Source organism: Lepidochelys kempii, chromosome 10 (genome assembly GCF_965140285.1).
Source record: "Lepidochelys kempii isolate rLepKem1 chromosome 10, rLepKem1.hap1, whole genome shotgun sequence".
NCBI classification, from domain to species: Eukaryota; Metazoa; Chordata; order Testudines; family Cheloniidae; genus Lepidochelys; species Lepidochelys kempii.
Genome location: NC_136389.1, coordinates 15935908 through 15961678, shown reverse-complemented (window position 1 = coordinate 15961678; position 25771 = coordinate 15935908). Strand labels below are relative to the sequence as shown.

Sequence of the window (25771 nt, the reverse complement as noted above, 5' to 3'; positions counted from 1 at the left end):
GTAGAAACAAACTATTTTTATCTCATAAAAAAACCTGTCTAGTTTTCAAGTTGATATTGCCCCATAATGTTCTCATTTTTTATCCAAATCAATTGGGCTAAAGGTAATATTGATGCATGTTTCTTCATGTACTTGGTATATCTTAAATTACAGTGTAAAACTGAAGCAGAAAAGCACTTTGAGAGAAAAACAGAATTTTAATACTAATAATCTTAATGACGAATTCCCTTTGTGAACATATTTTACCTTGACTTATAAAAGACAAATTCAGAAAAGTAGGCATTTTAGCCTCCTGGAAATATAATAAAGCACTTCATTTATTAAATATTCCAAAATTAAATTTCAACAGAGCACTCCCATTAATGGCAAGGAATAAGATAATGGGCATTGAGTCATCGTTAAGAACATCAACTTAAAGTCTGCTGAATATTTATGATGATTTCGTTGCCATGCAAAACATGGAAGAGAGACTTAAAGCCTTAGGCAAGCTGATCTGGTCTAGCATAGAAAAAATCCCTCATTAAGTGTATCTTATATAAAATAGAAAACTACAAATCCACTGATAAGCATTTTAGTAACACCAACAGTATTTAAAAATAGCAAAAATAAAAAAATCCTTACCATTAACTTCGATCAGGTTTGCATTTTTTTGATTCAAAATAACATACAGTTCCCGTTGATCAGACTTTTTCCCAACCACCCAGTAGTCACTCATTGCCTTCACAATGATTTCCTCATCCTCATCAACTCTGAAAGAAATTGGATAAAACAAACCTTAGGAAAATTTGTAGCGACATCAAAAATAATGGACTCGATAGGCAAAATAAATAACTTACATTACAAGCAACAATACTGAAGTAAAGAACAAGAAAACCAGCAAATAGAGCAGCTTTAGAAATTGTTTAACTGTCCTAAGGGTTATGAATAAACTATAGGTTTCAGAGTAACAGCCGTGTTAGTCTGTATTCGCAAAAAGAAAAGGAGTACTTGTGGCACCTTAGAGACTATCATCCGATGAAGTGAGCTGTAGCTCACGAAAGCTCATGCTCAAATAAATTGGTTAGTCTCTAAGGTGCCACAAGTACTCCTTTTCCTTTTGCGAATAAACTATATGTGAACTGAATAGCTGATCTTGCAGGTTGCTGTGACATTGCATAATTGACAGAAAATCAAAAATGAGCAGGTGTGCTCAACTCAGGAGATATAAATACTGCAAGCCAGTGCCAGCATAGCCTGCACAATCTCCATTTGGGAGGATTTAATCACGAGGAAGTAAGCCAACCACTTATTTAGTCTACTAGTCAACCAAACATCAGTCCTTTGAAGGAAGCTGCTTGGTGTCCACAGTTGCCAACTTTCACGTGGTAGCACCCTGATTTTCACAATAAGGCCAAAACAAGCCGATCCCTAAGAACCCCAACACTCTATGTGACTAGATCCCCCTGGCGTGCAGTCTGGGACTATGGTGGGCCCGCTGTGCATCCCTGACTCTTTCCTCCCTAGCCCCTACTTGCCCCCCATACCTCTGCTTGCCAGGAGCTGATCAAAAAAACGAAGGAATAAGCTACAAGCTCACAAGCCAATTAAGCCAAAAACAAACTCAATTTCTGCGATTTCACGGGTTTGGCGTGTCTGTTGGTGTCTCTACAGCCAAAAGGAAAACAGTGCTTGTTGTATACAATACACAGCATTATATCAGCTTCATATGGATAATGGGAACAGGGAAGAGACAAAAAAACAAATAAGCATTCAAGAATTTTCTATCGCTAAACCAGGATTAAAGCAGGTTGGATGCTGGTTACAGTCTTAATCAACATAGTTTTCTACAGTAATTGTAGACTTAGAAAGGCCAGTTATAATACACCACCTCTCTTCCTCTTCATTATTTTCAAATCCATCTCACATAGGTGACCAGATAGCAAGTGTGAAAAATCGGAGTGGGGAGTAATAGTTGCCTACATAAGATAAAGCGCCTAATATAGAATCACAGAATATCAGGGTTGGAAGGGACCTCAGGAGGTCATCTAGTTCAACCCCCTGCTCAAAGAAGGACCAATCCCCAATTTTTGCCCCAGATCCCTAAAGGGCCCCCTCAAGGATTGAACTCTCAACCCTGGGTTTAGAAGGCCAATGCTCAAACCTCTCCCCATATCGGGGTATCTGGTCATCCTAATTGCACAGTTTATTCATGTGGAGACATTCTTATCTTCCAGCCATCTTTTCTGCTGTATGTGAACATCCCAACTCTGAAAATCATAAGAACATATTCTCTAAAAAACTCTCCTCTTTTCTGCTGCCCACCTGCTAGCTAGTGTTTCCCTATTTTGTCTCTTCTTCACACTCCTCTTTCATGTAAATTTTGCTCCTGTTTGTTCCCTCCTACCTGTGGCCTGCTTTCTTCAAGAGCATTGATGGGAATATAGCATGGAATACAATAGCTCCAAGCAACACATGGAACAGCAGAACACCAAACGCAGACAAGCGTTGATTCCACCATCACAGGAGAAACTAATACATTTTTTTCAAATAAGTACTTGGATTTAGTGTTTTATTATAAGCACTATTTTAAAGAGTTTCGTATGTTAATTAGTAGGCAAATGTGGGATAATATACCTTCAAAATTAGGTTTCATCCTGATCTCTAATAGTCAGAGACTGACTTAAACCCTGAAGCATAAGGTTTAAATCCCTTCCAAAATTGGTTATTAATTATAACTGTGGATGTTCTTGATATCCACAGAAGTATCCAATCCCTTTTTGAAATCTAGCCCAACATCTCAGGGACATGAAAATTCACGAAAGAAACAGACCCGAAGGGTGGGACAGGACAGACATTTCAATGTATCAAACTGGCTACAGTGATACAGATAAAAGAAAAATCTGCTCTATATCACTTATTCCCCAATTTTATATATTCAGTAATTGTATGTATATATACATAAATGAAAAACCAGGATAATTCAGTAGTTGAACACTGCTAAAAGCTGAGGCCTATCTGACAGAAGGAAAAATGTAAATAAGATTACCTAGTAAAATCACTGTTGATATCACCTAGAATCTTCATGAGGTCAGGGTGAATGGACGTGAGGGATACACTGGGTGTTTTCCTCATGTGAATTGTACTTTTCTCTGCCAAGTTCATATGATTGAAATAGATAAACTTAAACTGAGGTTCCTTCTCAGACCTAGGAAAACAAGTTACAGAAAATGGTGACTACGTGGTCTTTGTGAAATGTGTGTACGTAAGTCACAGTTCACTAATCCATGCACAACATGAAATCCATGATCAGGTACCTTATCACCATACTGAGACATTGTGCATACATTACCATTAGGCTTGGCAGAATTTGATTTTCTTTTTTTTCTAATTTTGACCATTTATATCATTTATTTTTAAGATTTTTTTTTAACTGTTGCTGGAAATTGAGGGGGGCATGTGCGAAGGGTTGGAGTTAGGGCAGCTTGGCAGGGGGCTCCCTGCACAACTGAGAGGCCCATGACACCAGGATGCAAGGTGAGGGGGAGGCTGCGGCCCTGGCTCAGGGGAGCAGAGACCTCAGGCCAGGGCTGTGATGAGGATGACAAAACCCTGGCCACAGGGTGCTGCTGAACAGTTCCGAACCAGGGATGGAGCCATTCAGCAGCAGGGTGACCTCCCCCATGGCCAGGGTCTGTTGTTTCTTCCTTACCACAGTCCTGACTGGGGGTCTCTGCTCTGCCCCACCAGAACTGAACCCTTCCCCACACCTTGTGCCTCCAGGGATCGGGTGTCACCAGTTCTGGCAGCTCAGGGAGCTCCCTGCAGCCCTATTGTCACATGACAGCAGGGCTGCAGAGGGCCCCCTGAGCTGCCACAGTGCTGGTGACAGGGAAAAAGGGGGCAAGGCTACAATTCTGCCAACTTTTAGTGATCAATATTTTTTTTTAGTTGATTTACCAACTTCTATCAATTGAAATTGAATCCTGCCATGCCTAACTACTTTTCAACCCAGTGGCAGGGTTGACAGACTGTTTTTGAATAGCCATTGAAATGAAAAAACATTTAGACCTCCAAAACACTGACACCATAAGAGAGACCTACATAAATTCCTAGTACAGGAAAGAGAATAAAATTGCGTCTGCCTAATGGCATTTTCTGCTCTTACCAGGACTCACCCACTGGTGCGGGACATCAGAACATCTCCCTTTCTCTTTCACTAGCTCTTTGAGTTCTCCCACTGGGCCCATGATCTCACACCATTGGTGGGTTTGAACCCCAGCTGGTTGCTGGATTGGTTGGCTACTCTGGGGAGACAGCATATAGGGAGTGGGGATCCTTGCTGCCTCCCTAAAGAGGAGTCAACTGTTGACTTGGTTGGGTGCTGTGTCACTAATTTGTTTCATAAGGGATTTCCCTAGAACTGTACCAGTGTTTCATTGACTCTCATATTTAATATCAGGAAAAGCTTCCCCTCCTTCCCAGAATGGCCAAGCCAACGAGAGTTTTTCACCCTCCTTGGTGGATTCGGGCATGAGATGATCTCCCTTTCCCAGTTTGGTAAGTCAAGACTTAAATTTAAGTCACTGATATTGGTTTTGGTGATGGCTTCAACAATTATAATCAGGGAAGGTTTGCTGCAGCAGTTGGCACTTCAGGTTACATATTCAATTGTTTGGAACTGTCTCATCTAGGCTAGGCGTCATATGGCAGTTTATTCACTATCACCTTAGCAGACCAGCAAATGGCTCAAACATCTGGATATCTTGATCCCTATTATGTCACGCAACTGCATTAGTGTAAAAAGAAACCATATAAGGTTATCAGGGCACTGCTGCATTAAAATGTTAAGGGAGAGTTAATAAGATGATCTTCCTTTGCTTTAATCCCTCAATGACACAAAAAAACAAGTATTTAGTGATTTAATAGGTTGGCACCATTGCAAGCATATTTTAAGGTTGCCTGACACTTCCCATTATAACATTCTGTTTTAAGTTGCTTATAACTTTGCCAAACTTTAACCATTTGGACTGAAATTTTACGTCAGGTGTCTGCCTCAATCTGAATTGCACTGGAAAATTTTGGTTCAGCTGTTTCCAAGAAAGAGGGTATGGAAAAAATGTTTTGCCCACATTAAAATACTTCTGGAAACCTTTTCTTTGAGAAATTATTGAAATTTGGCAGGGAATGGTCTTTGTGTTAGTGATGTGCTTTTTACCATCCGCATGAAGATCTGTCCAAATTTGACAAAGTTATAAGCCTTTGAAAAACTGTGGTTTGCATATGCTCAAAAGAGGCTTAGATTTTTAGCAGCTAAATTCCCTGAAGAGTCAGTTGCACACTGGGCACGCTCCAGTCCAGGGCTGAAGGAGTGAAGCTGGACTTTTCACACCATTGCAGCTCTGGGCCATGCTGGGTCTGGGCACATGAACAGAGAGGAAGGAGACTGTCCCTTCTGTGCTCTCAGTGACCACCCCTGCTGGCCTCAGGGAGCACGGAGGAGGAGGCTGTGACTCGAATGCAGGGTAGACAAGAGCTGGGCCTGCCGTGGGATGGAGGGAAGATGGCTGGGGGGGGGTTGAACAGGAAAGATTGGGATTGGCTGGACAAGACCACAGGAAGCTGGGAGGGGGAGACAAACTGGCTGGGCAAGGTGACTAGGACCTGGAGCCAGGGAGGGGAAAGAGACTGAGAGTCAGTAGGTGAAGGGAAGGAGGTGAGGGGGGGAAGGGAGACATATCTAATGTGGAGCCAGGGTGTGGGGGAAGAAATGAGATTGGCAGAGCAAAGAAATTGGGACAAGGGGCTGGGGCGGAGAATGGGACACAGATTGGATAAGGAGTCTAGGGAGAGAGATTGAGACTTGCAGCCAAGTGTGGATGTGGGAGGTGGCAGCAGCAGCAAGAGGTCAGTGAATGGGAGAGAGAGAGATTGGATGAAGAGCGAGAGCAGGGGAACTGTTATTGGTTTCATAAGGAAATTCAGGACAAGGAGCTAGGGATGGTGGGGGGGAGGATTGGGAATGACTGGGCAAGGAGACAGACTGGGAGTGGGAGGAAACTGGAATGGGAGGCTGGAAGGGTAAGACTAAGACTGGATGGGCAAGGAGACTAGGACTGGGATGAGAAGCCTGAGGAGTGGAGACTGGGACTGGCTAAATGAGAAAAATGGGACTGGGATAAGGAGCCACAGGCAGGGAGAAGACAGGACCGGGACAAGATGGAGGGGATAGAGTGAAGAGTTCAAGCCTGAGGAGTGGGGAGGGACGAACAGGCAGAAGGCAACCTTAATTCTGGCATCTCCTAACTTTTGAGTGCTTGACTTGCCACTCAAATAATGTTATTTTAACATCGATTTTTTGTGTCTACATGACATACAATATACAGGGAAAGGTTATGTAATGCACTGGCTAATGTGCATGTTGCTCTTTTCTACTCCATACAATGTCAGATATCTGCAGCTGCCACCCTTAAGAGACTGACCTACGTAGGGTAATGCCTAATACTACTCAGAGATAATATTCTTCTTGAGCTCCAGTGGCAGCAGTCCTTCTAATATCAGTGTGGTCCACATCATAATATCTGAGCATCTGATACATACAAGGAACTTTCCTCATAACTCCTCTAGGAAGTAGGTAAGTATAATTATCTCATTTTATAGATAAAGAAATGAGGCACAAAATAAATAAATAAATAAGTGATTTGTCTAAGGTGTCAAGACAGCCTGTGGCAGACCTGGGAATTGAACTGAGGTCTCCTGAGTCCCAGCCTGGTGCCTTATTCACAAGGCTATGCCTCCTCTCTGTAGAGAGGAACGACCCAGGTTCTGATCTTGATACTGCATACTACATTGTCTGCATGTGCATATCCATGGATTTGTAATAAATTAAATAGCCAATATATTTTATCTAAACTGAAAGTCCTCACCTTGTCTACTCAAAAATATAAATGTCATGGCCCTTATTTACCTAAATGAAAAATATCATCCCAGTGTATTTTTTTACACTATACACCATCAGTTTGAGAAAAACAAGTCTCAGAAAGTCAAGAGGAAGGTCACCACAAAACTTGCTACATTGTCTATAGTCTGCTATGGCTGACTACCTGCTGCCCAGTTGGGCTTACAGGAAGGTACCTGCTGGGCGAAAGGAAGGGAAGGGTTTACAAAGGGAGAGAGACAGCAGCAGCTGTTCTCCTGTCTACCTCCCTGGGCTGAGAGAAGTCCACAGGTAGCAGCCTTTCCCCTGCGGCTCTCTCCTCCATTATAAGGCTCAGGTGCCTACCCTTCAGGCCAGCTGGGCAGCAGCTAATCAGCCTCAGGTGCATTGGAACCTGCTCCCACTTAAAGGGACCAGTCACACTGGCAGTGTGATGAAGGTAGGTAATCAGAAAGGCTCCTTTCCGGTTTTGGGGTTAGCCTTTGGGAAGATGTTCAAGAACAAGCCATCCTCACACAATGTTTGAGTGGCAAACTAAGTTTTCATTGAAGTCAGCCAAAAATGTTCACAAAGTGGAGGAACAAGACAGTAAATGTACAGCATGTGGCCCATGCAAGAAAATCCTCTCACTCTTTGTCTATAAGTTTCTACAAGTGACCCTGGCGTTATGCAGCGCATTGAGGGAGCAGAGGATTATCGTCTACATTGATCTCTATTTGTATGATCCATTTAGAATTCTAGTCTTGCAAGAAAACAAGCCGCCACATAGTACATCTTGTCTAGCAGTTCCATTTTTTTTTTTTTTTTTTTTGCAGGCGGAGTAGAGGAAAATGAATTGAATAAGTATAGGCAGCACAATGGGCCCTTAAAGCTTCCTTAGCCGGGCAGCTGGGGATTCCCCTGGAAGCACAGAGATGGCATCAGCTGCTCTATGACACACTCTATCCCCTTCAGCTACAGGGATGGCCAGAACGTTGCTGCACTCCGGCTGATGTAATGGTACCATGGTTACTGTAATTTACAGCAGGCGTCAAATGTTACCCAGCAGCCCAAAGGATCAGAGGAATACAGAAGTGGTTTAAAATGCCTCTACCCTGCTCCCAGTTGGGCCCTACACTGAACACAGCTTGGCTGGATAGAAGGATAGGAGTCGGAGGCAATACTCTCTTAGCAAGCCCATGAGTTGGGTGCCTGAAGAAATAAGATTGTCAAGGCATTATCACCTTTACCTTTTAAACAAAACCTCCTCTTGTCTGCCCAAATAATGATGGGGCCCCACAGCTGAAGCAGCCTTTGGGCAAGTATATTTTCTAGTAAAAGGTGCCAATAAACTACTTATTTTGTACATCTAAGACCTTAAAAGATTAGGTAGCACCTAAGCCTCAGCAATTTTATTTTTTTCAAACTTATGAGGAAATCAAAGTTAAAATGCCCCTGCCCCCCACTTTCCTGCATTCCATGGGTCCTATTGCAAAGAATCAGAGACAGAAACTCCTTCAGAGTAATTGGATTTTCTCGGAAGTTACAGAATCTACTTTTATTTAGACTCCTTGTTAAAAATGATCTGAAGAATTTCCAATTACTTTAGCTTCAGAACAACAATAGGTACAACCAGATTCCTGGTTCTGATCCAGTGTGGATAGGACCTTAGAATTAAATACTAGATACTTCCACCAAGGGAAATGGAGAGATGCATACTCAATTTAAAATTTGCAAGACATGGGAAGGGGGAAAAATAAGTCCTCGTTCTCCTGCTCCCACTCGAGAGGATACATCAATGTCTGTTATGCTGCTAATGTTGCACACCCCAACAAAACCCTCACTGCAGACTAAAAATGGACTATTGGGATCAGGTAATTAATTTGCACATGAAAAATTACCACAAAACCTCACAGGAATTGCCTGACCACTGAGTCTGAATGCCCCTCTGCCCTAGCTATTTGGGGTAGGCAGTATATTCTACAGTTGTTGGACTTTTCCTTTTAATTATTTGCAGGTTTCCTTTAAAACAGTTAAAACTTTGATAATTAGTTGGGTAGGAAAAGAGTAGCAATTATAAGATTGTAAGAATAAACATGTGCAAAAGGCCTTACCAAAAGCAAAATGAACCTTAACCACACAAGCACCTAAATAAAATTGTTACTTTTATAAAAACTAGTGCAGTTCCCCCAGGGCACTTAAATATGTGACAATGGATGCTCTATAAATGTCTAAGATACATATGGACAGATATAACTTCTTATAAAATATACATGTTAATTCAAAGAGAACGCTCTTAAAATATATACTCATATTGTTACCCTTATTGAAGCAGTCATTAAAACAGACTTTGAGCTACCTGGTGACGGTTTGCAATAGGAACATAAAGATAGTACAAACCCTGATATCCTTTTGTTGATGTTGTATTGTTCACATATGTCTGATGCTAATACTGTGAGTTGAGGCCCAACAATGCTGTCCAGTTTACGGCAAAAATCCAGTGTAGGTTGCATTGAGGCTATGAAGCAGTTTTAAAAAGATAATGAGTTTTTTCCTAACAGTACATGAGGTCTATACTATTTTGTGCCAAAAAGGCAAACATGTTCTTTTGTAGCTAACTTTAAACATTTATAAGAATCTTGGATCATATTCTGCTGTCAGTTACACCCAAGAAATCTCATCAACATCCAGGGGGCTTCCATGGAGTAACTGAGGGCAAAATAGCATCCCTTTTATACCATCAAGCAAAACACAGTATAAATAATCTAATTGACTAAGAAGTTGGTGAAAGCATCCACACAGAGCAAACTAACATACAAGACTATAACAAATGAATATTTTGCAACAGCAAAATCAGGCTAGATTTATGTTTGATAATGTTTTGGTAAGGAGATAGTACAGAAAAAGTTGTCAAAAGAAAAGAATTTAATCTCCATGGTTTATTTCAAATCATACAAATATATACCTACCATCAATCATAAAACAGACAGCTGCACTCATGGCCTGAAACAAACCAAAACAAAAACAATTACAAAATAAATTTTCTTCCCTCAACTTCACCAATACATTCACTGTAGAAGTCATTTATTGTATACCAGTTAAATTTTGAAAATGCCTTAATTCACAGTAAAGCTAGCATGTTAACAGTAAAACCTTTGCTCCCATGAGCCTATATATGATACCCAATTTTCCATATTACATCAGTCCTACACAAGGTTTTTAAATCAGCTATTCATGGGGGCTTTGAGAAGTACTGTGCTACTCTGCAGGAATTTAAATGTAACCTGGCTAGGGCATTGCCTACACACAAAATTTGCACTTAGCCCTGGTCTACACTAGGACTTTAGGTCGAATTTAGCAGCATTAAATCAATGTAAACCTGCACCTATCCACACGATGAAGCCCTTTATTTCGACTTAAAGGGCTCTTAAAATCAATTTCCTTACTCCACCCCGACAAGTGGATTAGTGCTTAAATCGGCCTTGCCGGCTCGAATTTGGGGTACTGTGGACACAATTCGACGGTATTGGCCTCCGGGAGCTATCCCAGAGTGCTCCATTGTGACCGCTCTGGACAGCATCTCAACTCAGATGCACTGGCCAGGTAGACAGGAAAAGAACCGCGAACTTTTGAATCTCATTTCCTGTTTGGCCAGCGTGGCAAGCTGCAGGTGACCATGCAGAGCTCATCAGCAGAGGTGACCATGATGGAGTCCCAGAATCTCAAAAGAGCTCCAGCATGGACCGAACGGGAGGTACGGGATCTGATCGCTGTATGGGGAGAGGAATCTGTGCTATCAGAACTCTGTTCCAGTTTTCGAAATGCCAAAACCTTTGTGAAAATCTCCCAGGGCACGAAGGACAGAGGCCATAACAGGGACCCGAAGCAGTGCCGCGTGAAACTGAAGGAGCTGAGGCAAGCCTACCAGAAAACCAGAGAGACGAACGGCCGTTCCGGGTCAGAGCCCCAAACATGCCGTTTCTATGATGAGCTGCATGCCATTTTAGGGGGTTCAGCCACCACTACCCCAGCCATGTTGTTTGACTCCTTCAATGGAGATGGAGGCAATACGGAAGCAGGTTTTGGGGACGAAGAAGATGATGATGATGAGGAGGTTGTAGATAGCTTACAGCAAGCAAGCGGAGAAACCGGTTTTCCCGACAGCCAGGAACTGTTTCTCACCCTGGACCTGGAGCCAGTACCCCCTAAAGCCACCCAAAGCTGCCTCCTGGACCCAGCAGGCGGAGTAAGGGACCTCCAGTATTTTATCTTTTAAAATACTATACATGGTTTAAAAGCAAGCATGTGAAAGGATTACTTTGCCCTGGCATTCGCGGCTCTCCTTGATGTACTCCCAAAGCCTTTGCAAAAGGTTTCTGGGGAGGGCAGCCTTATTGCGTCCTTCATGGTAGGACACTTTACCACTCCAGGCCAGTAACACGTACTCGGGAATCATTGTACAACAAAGCATTGCAGTGTATGTTTGCTGGCGTTCAAACAACATCCGTTCTTTATCTCTCTGTGTTATCCTCAGGAGAGTGAGATATAATTCATGGTCACCTGGTTGAAATAGAGTGCTTTTCTTCAGGGGACACTCAGAGGAGCCCATTCCTGCTGGGCTGTTTGCCTGTGGCTAACCAGAAATGTTCCCCGCTGTTAGCCAAAGGGAGGGGGGAGGGTTGAGGGGGTAGCCACGCGGTGGGGGGAGGCAAAATGCGACCTTGTAATGAAAGCACATGTGCTATGTATGTAATGTTAACAGCAAGGTTTACCCTGAAAGAGTGTAGCCACTGTTTTATAAAATGTGTCTTTTTAAATACTGCTGTCCCTTTTTTTTTTCTCCACCAGCTGCATGTGTTTCAATGATCACAGGATCTTCTCCTTCCCAGAGGCTAGTGAAGCTCAGAAAGAAAAAAAAAACGCACTTGAGATGAAATGTTCTCCGAGCTCATGCTGTCCTCCCACACTGACAGAGCACAGACGAATGTGTGGAGGCAAATAATGTCAGAGTGCAGGAAAGCACAAAATGACCGGGAGGAGAGGTGGAGGGCTGAAGAGAGTAAGTGGCGGGCTGAAGACAGGACTGAAGCTCAAATGTGGCGGCAGTGTGTCGAGAGGAGGCAGGATTCAATGCTGAGGCTGCTGGAGGACCAAATCAGTATGCTCCAGTGTATGGCTGAGCTGCAGCAAAGGCAGCTGGAGCACAGACTGCCACTACAGCCCCTGTGTAACCAACCACCCTCCTCCCCAAGTTCCATAGCCTCCACACCCAGACACCCAAGAACGCGGTGGGGGGGGCCACCGGCCAACCAGCCACTCCGCCACAGAGGATTGCCCAAAAAAAAGAAGGCTGTCACTCAATAAATTTTAAAGTTGTAAACTTTTAAAGTGCTGTGTGGCATTTTCCTTCCCTCCTCCACCACCCCTCCTGGACTACCTTGGTAGTCATCCCCCTATTTGTGTGATGAATGAATAAAGAATGCATGAATGTGAAGCAACAATGACTTTATTGCCTCTGCAAGCGGTGATCGAAGGGAGGAGGGGAGGGTGGTTAGCTTACAGGGAAGTAGAGTGAACCAAGGGGCGAGGGGTTTCATCAAGGAGAAACAAACAGAACTTTCACACCGTAGCCTGGCCAGTCATGAAACTGGTTTTCAAAGCTTCTCTGATGCGTACCGCGCCCTCCTGTGCTCTTCTAACCGCCCTGGTGTCTGGCTGTGCGTAACCAGCAGCCAGGCGATTTGCCTCAACCTCCCACCCCGCCATAAATGTCTCCCCCTTACTCTCACAGATATTGTGGAGCACACAGCAAGCAGTAATAACAGTGGGAATATTGGTTTCGCTGAGGTCTAACCAAGTCGGTAAACTGCGCCAGCGTGCCTTTAAACGTCCAAATGCACATTCTACCACCATTCTGCACTTGCTCAGCCTATAGTTGAACAGCTCCTGACTACTGTCCAGGCTGCCTGTGTACGGCTTCATGAGCCATGGCATTAAGGGGTAGGCTGGGTCCCCAAGGATACATATAGGCATGTCAACATCCCCAACAGTTATTTTCTGGTCTGGGAATAAAGTCCCTTCCTGCAGCTTTTGAAACAGACCAGAGTTCCTGAAGATGCGAGCGTCATGTACCTTTCCCGGCCATCCCACATTGATGTTGGTGAAACGTCCCTTGTGATCCACCAGAGCTTGCAGCACTATTGAAAAGTACCCCTTGCGGTTTATGTACTCGGCGGCTTGGTGCTCCGGTGCCAAGATAGGGATATGGGTTCCGTCTATGGCCCCACCACAGTTAGGGAATCCCATTGCAGCAAAGCCATCCACTATGACCTGCACATTTCCCAGGGTCACTACCCTTGATATCAGCAGATCTTTGATTGTGTGGGCTACTTGCATCACAGCAGCCCCAACAGTAGATTTGCCCACTCCAAATTGATTCCCAACTGACCCGTAGCTGTCTGGCGTTGCAAGCTTCCACAGGGCTATTGCCACTCGCTTCTCAATTGTGAGGGCTGCTCTCATCTTGGTATTCATGCGCCTCAGGGCAGGGGTAAGCAAGTCACAAAGTTCCATGAAAGTGCCCTTACGCATGCGAAAGTTTCGCAGCCACTGGGAATCGTCCCAGACCTGCAACACTATGCGGTCCCACCAGTCTGTGCTTGTTTCCCGAGCCCAGAATCGGCGTTCCACAGCATGAACCTGCCCCATTAGCACCATGATGCATGCATTGGCAGGGTCCATGCTTTCAGAGAAATCTGTGTCCATGTCCTGATCACTCACGTGACCGCGCTGACGTTGCCTCCTCGCCTGGTATCGCTTTGCCAGGTTCTGGTGCTGCATATACTGCTGGATAATGCGTGTGGTGTTTAATGTGCTCCTAATTACCTAAGTGAGCTGAGCGGCCTCCATGCTTGCCTTGGTATGGCGTCCGCACAGAAAAAAGGTGCGGAACGATTGTCTGCCGTTGCTCTGACGGAGGGAGGGGCGACTGACGACACAGCTTACAGGGTTGGCTTCAGGGAGCTAAAATCAACAAAGGGGGTGGCTTTACATCAAGGAGTATTTCAGGCAGGACTTCACGGAGGGTTCCAATAAGAAATGGTGAACCTAAGTTATTGTTCTTATTGGAACAAGGAGGTTAGCCTGGCCTCTGATTGATACATGGCTAGATTTACCTCGCTGCACCTTCTCTGTGAGTGACTGCAGTGTGACCTAGAGGAATGAGTCCCCTAGACAGAGGAGGGGGGGAAGCAAATGAGTACAAAACCAATCTGGTCTATTTCTTGTTTTGATCCACTCCATCTATCTTTTACAACTTTGGCTGGCAGCAGACGGTGCAGAAGGACTGCATGCCATCCACATCTCATGGCTGCTCGGCAGAAGATAGTACAGTACAACTGCTAGCCATCCTCATCTCTTGCCTGCCCGGCAGAAGATGTTACAGTACGACTGCTAGTAATCCGTATCGCCTGCCTGCTCACCATAAGACGGTTCAATAGGACTGACTGCAGGACTAAAGAGAATGACCTGGTCAAGTCACTCCAAATTTAGTCCCTGCGCCCATGTCTGCCCAGGCGCTCCCAGCCGACGTGGCCAGGAGCACCTCGGACACGACGAGGACGGCTACCAGTTGTATTGCACCGTCTGCTGCCAGAAGGCAATGGGTTGCTGCTACTGTGTAGCAATGCCGTACCGCGTCTGCCAGCACCCAAGAGACATACGGTGACGGTTACCTGAGCGGGCTCCATGCTTGCCGTGGTATGGCGTCTGCACAGGTAACTCAGGAAAAAAGGAGCGAAACGATTGTCTGCCCTTGCTTTCACGGAGGGAGAGAGGGAAGGGGGGCCTGACGATATGTACCCAGAACCACCCGCGACAATGTTTTAGTCCCATCAGGCATTGGGATCTCAACCCAGAATTCCAATGGGCAGCGGAGCTGCGGGAACTGTGGGATAGCTATCCACAGTGCAACGCTCCGGAAGTTGACTCTAGCCTCGGTACTGTGGAAGCACTCTGCCGAGTTAATGCACTTAGAGCATTTTCTGTGGGGACACACACACTCGAATATATAAAACCGATTTCTAAAAAAACGACTTCTATAAATTCGACCTTATTCCGTAGTGTAGACATACTAAATCTTTAAAGTAAAATCAGTTTTAAAATCCATTTAGTTAAACCAGTTCTAACCCACATGTAAACCTTTTTATAACACAAATATAACCTTTTTAGCTTAGGGTTGGCACTAGCCAGAAACCAGGGTAAGGAGCTCTGAGAAAATATTACACCTGGCTAGCATATTTTGCTTTCTGAGTTCACTGCTGGTAAAGCAACATGGAAGGAATACAGACAGACTTTTGCCAAGTTTGCATCATTTGGATTAAACCAAAGCCTCCAAAAGACACCCAGAGAATTCAGAAAAAATAATATTTGAAGTTTTAAGTTTGAACCTTCAGACAGCTCCCTCTCTCACTGTTCTAAGCTGGTCGTGCCATATGCACCTTCCTGCATGGATTCAGAAATAAAACAGCAGTGTTTTCCTCCTGGCTGGATTCACAATACACTGGAATAGAGAGAGTTTGGTACCTTATAAACAATTAAATGAAGTTCTTCATAAGTGCCATCTGTGTTTACAAATATTTTGGGGAATCTGCATTTTGCTTCTGGATCATTAAGATTTAAAGGTCCAGTAAGAAACCTAAAAACCAGAATTAAACAGGACAGATATAATTCATTTTTATATTCAATAAAAACAATTTATGAGCACATGAACAATTTTTTAAAACAACTTTTTAAATACATGCATACATTTGAACACAAAGAATTTCTGTCTACCCAGTTACTTATATAACTCCCTGTCACCGTAGGATCTGAACATGTGTCCATGTCAAATTAGTAATTTCAAATTAACTGAAAGACTTAGGTCCCAACTTCAAAGAGTCTACTCATGTTTAAAATTAAGCATGTGAGTAAGAATTTGAATGATCAGGGCCTTAGTCTAGAGTAAACTTTGTGAGAATGCACAGAAAGAGGGTTCTTTTAGATCAAGATAAACAGCATGTTGTGGTTCAAGACTGAGCTGCAAGTGATCAGTGGCCTTTCAACAGCCTTTTCTTGATCAAGGGTGACTACTGTTCAGGGAAGCAACAGTATTTACCAACAGGCCCTCAAAAAAAACCTCAAAAGACTTAGTATGTTAGCATCAAAATAATTTGGAGCTAGGGAAATAAAGATAAAAAATACGTAGATGATCAGGGAAACCCAATAAATTCTCCAGGAGCTTTTAAAAGGAATACCCTATCAGTGATGACTACAGAATGTACTCTCTGGTACATCTCACTCTTCTGCTCCCTAACAATATATACAAATGTGAAAAACATCAGAATTTTGCAAGACTGAAGTGAGCTAGAACCCACCCTGATTTTACGCTCACGCTGAAGAAGTGGAAAACACTAAACCGGGGTTTTTATTAAAGAAAGCAACATTTTGTGCTCTGGAAACAGGGGGCCAAGAAGGACCCAACCCTTTATTCAGAATAAGGTCACACACTGGCCAAATGCAAAAAGTCTCTCACTGATGCACTTAATATATAGGCCATTGTGATACGCAAGTCACTGGACAGACCATTGTTTTGCTCCTGTATGACAAATCTTATTGCTTGGGGAAAAGGAATTGGAGAAATACTAAAATTCTTTCTGTACAACATGCTAAGAACAGCAAGAAGGAAATAGGTATGCAGTAGATCTAAAGCAGGTTCTTCACATCATAGGCCAAAAATCTACATGGATTTATCCTCTGTGCAACCCCACTGAAGCCTATGGGATTATCTGGGTGTAGAAATTAGTCCCAGGAATTCATTTACACTCCTACCTAAACAAACCATTCAGTTTTTATTCTGTGCACCAAGAGCCTAGCTTTCCTTCTGAAGGGAAGAAACAGTATAGCGTATGACAGATAAGAACTACCTTCCATAGTGTTGTAGGTTTCCTGGCATTTCTGCACGTATTGGGGAATCTCTTCCTGCTAACTGAAAACAAACAGGAAACAAACAGTTTGGGACATTTCTTTCCATTTCTCTTTGTTCTGCAGTAGCTAAAGAAACTGTCCACAATTGACAGACTGCAGACTATACCTCTCTTGCTAGGAAATACACCATTAATGCATAATGGATGGAATAAGAATAAATGACAACAATATTTAGAAAATTGGGCATTTTGGTTTTACATTTATTAATCTGAAAAAAGTTCCATGAGTTAAGTTTTAACTTTGATATATAGCTCTTTTAATGTAATTTTATGGCTCCTGTCATCATGGTATCTGAGCAAACTCTAATGAACTTATCCTCACACCACCATTGTCAGGTTGATAAGCATTTTCATTGTGCAGGTGGGAAACTGAGGCAGAAGAAGATTAAGTGAGTTGTTCATGGTCACACAAGAAGTCTGTGGAACAGCCAGAAACTGAACCCACACTTCCTAGGTCCTAGTCTAGTGCCATAACTACAAGACCATCCTTGCTTCCTCATTAATATCCTAACATTTCTTATATTAACCGCAGCACAGGCTACATCTCACACTGGTAAAGCTGTGCACGGTTGAACTGCATTTTATCTAGGTAATACATTGGTCACTAGCCAACCATCCTAACTAAAGCTCTTAAAGGAAACCCTCAAATGATATCAAAACTTCAATTTTAATACAGATGTGGTTTTAATATAGCTGTAGTTCAACATCCACATAATGTTTATTCATCTCTAATTTTCAGCTGTTGAATATTCTACATTATTTTCCTATTTGTTGTTTATAGTCAAGTCTACATATTTGCAACATTTTTGTTGCCTGCAGGGGAGTTGGCTCCCTTTTGGGGTACCTGTTGTAACCTGCTGCATAATTTGAATCCTTACTGCTTTCTAACATTCAGGTTTTCTACTGCTAAGGGAATACTGTTCCTTTTCCACTTGTGAACACCAACAGTGACATCCAAGGCCCAGTTAAGCAGCCTTTCTGAAACTCCCTTGGGAAAGTACTGGGGTATCCCAGCTCCCGCTTTCTTAATATGATGCCAGTAGTGCAGACTCACAAGGAACCTAAATAAAGCAGAATCCGTAGTTTTCTGAAACATTCACTTCTGTAATTTCTAAAACCTTACAAGAGCTCCTTTAATTCAGTTATGGGAGGAAAGATGGTCTTGTGGGGAAGGTACAAGAACTGGAGTCTGGAGACCTGTGTGCTAGCATGGCCCTGCCACAGGCTTTGGGCAAGGTTCTACTAAAGTCAATTAATATTTGTGCAGTGTATTGAGCCTAGGTGGCTATATATTTTTCATGTTATACAAAATGTAAAGTATTATTTAAATTATAGTCTCTTCACTATACCCTGTCGATGTACCCATATAATTACATATTACTTTTTTGTATATAACCATTACGCCTATTAAAATCTCAGAGGTGGCTGAAAACAATAGCATCAGATTAATCTGTAGCAGCATTAACTCTAAGTGCATGTTATTTGCTAATAAATCCACATGAAAATTATGCTCAATAACATGCTGTTCTCACATATAATTGCAGTATACAAAAAAAGATCAGTAGAAAAGCAAATTATTTAAGTCCCATTAGCCATTGTTAATAAGGATTTACTTTATTTGTTTATATTAGAGTGAATTTAGTCCTCATAAAAAGGAGAGAGATAATTATGGAGCATGCAGGTCGGTGTTGTGCAATCCTTGCACAGCAGTACCTTGCACAGCTCATGGGCCATCAGCAGGTCGCACATAAGTGTGGTGGTTTTACCATGTGTATGAACAGATGTTCAAGACCATCGAATTCATTTGACAAAACTGGCCACCTTTCCCTGCCCCTTCTCGGGGAGAGAAATGAACAACTCATTCACAGTTAGCTGAAGTCCAAGCAAAATAAGAAATCTTTGCAGATTTGTTTTGTGCATCCCACTGAAACTTAAATATCACGCAAAGTATGAAGACTACACATAGTATATTTAAAGTTACTGCATGAAAATCTGTTTAAGATAAACGACATACTGTACTAACTGATCATTTATAAATGATTTGGGACTGTTCCTCCTTTCACTGGATGCAGTGGGAGTATAACTTGGCCCATAAAGAAAACACATTTTAAGCGCAAAGAGGCAGAGTTAAGGCTGACCTTTCAAATGTATTGGAAAATTTTAATATAATTTTTCATCCTCTAATTAATCAAAATCAAGTGAATGGATTTCACTAAAATGTTAAAACAAATCATCTTAATGGCAAAGATGGAAAACTCTATCCCCAAAGATGAATGTTTTGGAAAATTACAAGTGTGTGGAAACAAGGGGATTACAGAATGGAGATGGTTTTGCAAAACTGGAGACACAGCAATTACTAGCAGCAACTCGTACTGTAACAGTACAAAAGGAGTATTTTCTGCTCTCTATATATAGAAAATTCAAATCTGATTAGTTTAATGGTTTTTTAATTCAGGTGGTAGTTGTAAAAACATGACGACCCAGCAGAATGATTTACAAATGAAAATCAAGAAGATTGATTTCCACTTGGCAGACAATGTGAGCTGCTGTTCAGAAACTGTTCTGCTGTAAGGAATCTACAGACTTGCATTGTCTGTTTGGATATTTTCTCAATGCATATAACACCTAGGCACATATACAATTTTATAAACACAGATAATTTTTGTTGCATAGAAATATTGAACGTCAGCAAACCTGGACAAAGGGGAGAAGCAAGTCCAAGATCAAGGACACTTCACTGAAAACACCAGTACCTTCTTATCAAAAGCAGGGGACTGTTAGAACAAATGCATCTGTTAATCGTAACTGAGATGACATCCTATAAGAAGAAAGGCAGTTCTTCTGCCTTTCTTCTTTCTTTCTTCTTTCTTTTAAGAGGGAGCCAGGTCTCAAACTAATAGTTAGAGTTTCATAGTAGCCAATTGGAAACTATTGTATACTACAGAGCATGAGCAATTCCCTGTAGGATACTACCTATTAAGCAGGGAGCCAAACTCTGCGTTAGCTGAAGTTTCTAAACGGTCTTCAGACACAGCCATGCTGGAGGTGACAAAGGCTTGGATCACTGGCAGCTGTCATGTGCTGCTCTCTATTTTGCTCGTTAACAATGCCTCTGTTCAGACCTATTCTAAAAAAGTAAAAGCTGATTTGTTTACTGTATTTTTGCTATTAACCAATTATCACGACTAGATTTAGAACTGAACTTGATTTAATTTAGTGCCTTTTATACTCCATCTATACTAAAGCACTTTACTAGAAAGCAATTAAATACTTGGGAGTGCATCAATGGGATAGGCAAATATACCATATATTTATATATACACACACACACTCCATCACAGCTCACACTCTTGGCATGAACTTTACTGAGAAAGGGAATGTGAGCAAGGATCACAATCTCATCGCAGCACTTTGAATTTCCATAGCACCATCCATTTTAAGAGCTAGAACACTATGCAAATATTAATGGATTAAGCTTTCCAACAACTATACAGTAAATATCACCTTCTTTATCTGATGGACAGGAACACCAAGACACAGAGGTGGTATGAGTTACTCAATGTCACACAGGAAGCGAACTCAGATTTTCTGAGCCCAAGCTCTGCACTTTAACTTTTTTTTTTTTTTTTTTTTTAAAAAAGGGAGGTTTGTGAGCTCTTTAACATTCACCTGGCCAGTCACCAAAAATGGCAAAATTAAGGCCTCATATAAAAGAAGTTTATATGGATACAGTACTGCATTATATTAGTTCACTGTATGGTTAGCATTTGATATGATCCCAAGCTTTGGTATAGGATTAGAATCCACGATGTTCTGGCTTGGAAGTTAGAGTGTTACCAACTGAACTGTACTGACAGTTCTATGACAATATTTATTCAGATTTAAATAGACATACCTAAAGAACTACCTATCCTGGACTCGAAGTACACTTACCATCTGCTAAATATATATTACAAAACCATTAGAGAACCTGAGCAGCAGCAGACCTCCACTGGCTACATGCAACCACTAGGCAGAGTCATAACAAAACAAATCAATATATCACTACATCTTCAAATTACAAAAAAAAGCACTCCCAAAAAATACCTGCTCAAAAAGTAAGACTTTGTAGTGTGCCCTAAAGGCCAATCAATTTGGGCTTTTTTTGGACTGGAATGTATGCATAAAGAATTAATTCCTAAGTTGGAGAACCCACTTTCAGAAACTTCCCCTCTTCTATATCAAAGGAGCTCCAGCTCAAGTACTTATTGCTATAGTGTATACGGTACAAGAAATCTGTGCAAAGTATATGTGCTGTTAAAAAAAAACACACATCCATACCTCTGGCTCTATGTGCCTTGGAAAGAGCGATGTTGTGAGATATTTGTATAAAATTCTCATGTCATCTTGTTCTAATCCACTCCTGGAATGAGAGAGGGGGAAAAAAAAAAGTTAGAATGTAGATCGCAAAGCAGGAAAAACAATTTCTCTAATGGCCTTCCTTCATGGCCAACACCTTTCTAACCAAGAGCTGGACAGGCCACAATTTAGAGCTTCCTGGGAGAATTAACTCAGTTCTCTTACATGACAATACACCAATTTCTTTTGTACAGACAGTCCCAGTATATGTTTAATTTTTAATAGAATGCTCATTCCCCTACAATACTAATAACATATCCAAGTTAACAAAGAGATAAAATCATGAGCTATAAAAAGGCTTTTCCTAATTTATGAATCCATATTTGATTTCACAAGCAAATTATGTGCAGTAAATACTGGTATCTAGACAAATATAGGAAGACTATGATTTTTTAAAATAATAGTTTATAAATTATTTCTCACCTAAACATTGTGCACATTCTCTCCTCACTTCTTAAGAGCCTTTGAATAGGAAAACCTTGCCTAGCTACTCTTAAGTGATATAGTATGCTAAAAGCAGGTATACCATGTCAATAAACACCCTAAAATCAAAAACAGCTGAAGAGGAGATGTCCGTTTTAAATTACATTGATGTAGCAAACTCCATAAACTTCTTTGTTTCCGTTAAAAATGCAATCCGTTGTAATATTTTCTGCAAATGAAATCAGGATGGATCAAAAATAGTTCTGATTAGCTGAAAATGTACTGCTGTTCAATATTACTTTTTGGTTGTATATAACTTGCTTGTAAAATCAAATATGGATTCGTAAATTGTCTTTAGTTTTAAAAAGTATTTTTAAAAGCTGCTAATTGTGTTAACGATGTGAATAATTACTAAGAACCCTAATGATTAATAAGATTCAATACAAAATAATTCAGACATTATGGTAATTCTGGTAGTATCTTGTTCAGACTAGGTCCTTTTCCCCATTATATGTTTCACTTTTGATATGGAACTTATCAGTTTCAAATCTTCAGCAATTATTAACTTAGTATATTGGTTCACACTATTAGAAAGAAACCATCCATTAGAAATTGATAGTCAGCTCTGTTTTTTGTAACAAACACACACATCACATTAAGAGCATGTGGCCAAATTTTGCTCTGATTTACAACTCCACAGAAGTCAGAAGGGATCTACAAATTGTGAGTCAGCTCAGAATATGGCCCCACGCAGTTTAACATAATGAGTGTATTTATGTCGAATACTAATGTCAGATTATCACATTTATGAGGTTTATGAATTACTTCTCAAAACTTTCCTTCCCTTCATTTAAAACCGGTGTGCTAAAAGTCCAGTTGCTGCACCATCTGGCTCTGCGCAGCTCCCGAAAGCGGCTGGCATGTCCCTCTGGCTCCTAGGCGCAGGGATGGCCAAGGAAACTCCACGTGCTGTCCCTGCCTGCAGTGCAGGCGCCTCCCTGAGCACCAGCTCTGCAGCTCCCATTGGCCAGGAACTGCGGGCAATGGGAGCTGCAGGGACGGCACCTGCGGATGGTGGCAGTGTACAAAGCCCCCTGGTCCTGGCCGCTCCTGCGCCTAGGAGCCAGAGGAATATGCCAGCTGCTTCTGGAAACCGCTTGAGGGAAGTGCCATCCAGAGCCTGCACCCCACACCCTCTCCTGCACCCCAACCCCCTGCCCTGAGCCCCCTCCCACACTTTGAACACCTCGGCTCCAGCCTGGAGCCCCCTCTGGTACCCCAAACCCCAGAGCCTGCAACCCCAGCCGGAGCCCTCACCCCCCCACACACACACTCCAACCCCTGCTCCAGCCCAAGCCCCCTCCCACACCCTGAACTCTTCATTTCTGCCCCACCCCAGAGCCCGCACCCTCAGCCCAGAGAAGGTACCCCCTTCTACACCCCAACCCCCTGCCCCACTCTGAAGCCCTCGGCCCCACCTCCCATCCTGGAGCCCCTTCTGCATCCCTCATCCTCTACCCCAGCCCAGCCCCAGAGCCTGCATCCTCCAGCCCCTCCAGCACGCCAACCCCTTGCCCCAGCCTGGTGAAAATGAGTGAGTGAGAGTGAGGGAGAGCAAGCAACTGAGGGAAAGGAATGGAGTGAGCAGGGACGGGGCCCCAGAGAAAGGGCAAGGCAGGGGTGTTCAGTTTTCTGCAATCAGAAAGTTGGCAACCCTACATGTTGTGTGCTTAAGGTTTCTGCATTAGTGAACTATGCAACATCTGTTTCAACTGCAGTCAACATCCTCACTGCAGACGCTGACTGTAAGGTAACAGACCAAAAATTCTCTGGTGTTGACTACCATCACCTCCCATTGATTCAGCCACTCAGCTGGACCAGGCCCCAGGATTTAAGCCCATCATTACTGATTGAAATCATTATGGCTTAGATGAAATGACTATAAGGTACTGTTAAAAGGGATGACACATTATTTATACATTGTATGTGGATGCAAATTTTAACTGGTCATTCCAATCTATGAGAAAGATCCTCCTTTTTCAGGAAAGATTGCGTGGGCCTTAAATATTTAAGAAAAAAAAGGGAAACCATTTAAAATATTAATTCCATGTCTCTTCACTTATCAACTGTAATCTCCAGCATCCGTAAAGCAACTCAGCTTCTCTTTCCTGTTGACACTCAAATTGTGCACTGTGACTTTCTTGACAAGTGAATAAATGCAAATATTTAACCATCACTGATTATTTTTTTAAGACTTCTGTAACTTTCTTGGAGAAAAAAAAGAAAAAAGAAAGTATGCCTACAAAGTTACACAGTGAGCTTGAACTGTGTTAAAACTGCATCTCTGTCTCAATAATTCTGTAGAAAACATTGCTTGACAAGAAAAACTTGTTTGTCCTCTCCAAATATGTTCACACTGTTTGAGTAATTGCCACAGTTTTTATTCTCCAGATCACATTGTAAGTGAAAGACCTTTCCATGGGTGGCCAGCTCTTCCAATTTCAATGTGTATGTTTCTCAAAATGGAAACTATCCACAACTACTAGGAAAGGTTCTATACTCAACTGTTCTATATTCATAGATTCTAAGACCAGAAGGGATCATTGTGATCATTTAACACAATAGCACAGGCCACATAACTTCCCCAGAATTATTCCTAGAGCTGTTCTTTTAGAAAAACATCCAATCTTGATTTAAAAATTGTCAGTGATAGAGAATCCACCATGAACCTTTGTAAACTGTTCCACCAATTAATTACTCTCACCATTAAAAATGTATGTCTTATTTCCAATCTGAATTTGTTTAGCTTCAATTTCCAGAGACTGGATTGTGTTATACCTTTGTCGGCTAGATGAAGAGCCCATTATTAAATATTTGCTCCATATTTAGATACTAATAAACTAATCAAGTCACCTGTTACCTTCTCTTTGCTAAGCTAAATAGGCTGAGCTCCTTGAGTCTATCACTATAAGGCATGTTTTTTAATTCTTTAATCATTCTCATGGTTCTTCTCTGAATCCTCTCCATCAGTATCCTTCTTGAATTGTGTACCTCAGAACTGGACACAGTATTCCAGCAGCAGACACACTAGTGTCAAATATAGAGGTAAAATAACCTCTCTACACCTACTCAAGATTCCCCTGTTTATGCATCCCAGCTTCCATTAGCTCTTTAGGTTACAACATCACACTGGAAGCTCGTATTCAGCTGATTACCTTGCACAACCCTCAAATCTTTTTCAGAGTCACTGCTTCCTGGGATAGAGTTCTTCATCGTGTAAGTATGATGTGCATTCTTTGTTCCCAGATGTATACATTTACTTTTAGCTATATTAAAATGCATATTGTTTGCTTGCACCCAGTTTAGCAAGCAATCTAGATTGCTCTCAGTCAGTGACCTGTCCTCTTCATTATTTATCACTCCCACGTACGTGGAGAATCTAGTTTCATTTATCACTAGCAATCATAGTTCTATCTTTTCCCACAACATGAAAGGTCTGCCCTACAGAAGCTCCTTGGAGGCAGAGACAGTCTTTTTGGTGTGTATCTGTACAGAATCTAGCACAATGGAGTCCTGAGCCATGATGAGGTGTCCTCGGCACTCTATGAAAATACTACTAATAATAAATACAGCAATGTCATTTATTTTAAGATGCATATTATGTCCCTCCTCCACCCATTAGTCTGATACCTACCAGATGAGCTGATCATTGTAGAGAAAGGCAGTATATTTGACTATGTTTAGGCTTTCCTCCATCCTATTAATAAATGATTGGATTTTCAAATAAGTCATTTTATCCAATGGAAAGAAGCTGATTCCACAAAAAACATCCAGCAGGTCACATGACTGTAAATGCAGTGTTTGCAAGTACTGAAGGAACAAATATAAAGGAAAGGAGGGTAGTTAATGGTTTTCTGAATATTTAAAAGGTATAATAAAGCCTTTAAAATTAACATTTCAACTTAACCTTTTCTGTGTTAATTTTTGGGCACTTTTGCTCTATACCAAAACCTTAAGTGATAGCCTATATATCATA

General features: G+C 42.0%; 1 protein-coding gene across 1 annotated transcript in view; it reads right to left on the bottom strand.

Annotated features, from left to right (window-relative positions):
* Positions 1-25771, bottom strand: part of CCZ1 (CCZ1 vacuolar protein trafficking and biogenesis associated) — a 37890-nt gene that overhangs the window by 4803 nt on the left and 7316 nt on the right. Inside the window, exons 7-14 of the mRNA XM_073362161.2 lie at positions 25430-25605; positions 21235-21316; positions 16855-16916; positions 15476-15587; positions 9862-9895; positions 9293-9410; positions 3026-3184; positions 622-749 (exon numbers count right to left, since the gene is read on the bottom strand). Coding sequence (XP_073218262.1) covers positions 622-749; positions 3026-3184; positions 9293-9410; positions 9862-9895; positions 15476-15587; positions 16855-16916; positions 21235-21316; positions 25430-25605 — 871 coding nt within the window. The remainder of the gene's footprint in view (positions 1-621; positions 750-3025; positions 3185-9292; positions 9411-9861; positions 9896-15475; positions 15588-16854; positions 16917-21234; positions 21317-25429; positions 25606-25771) is intronic.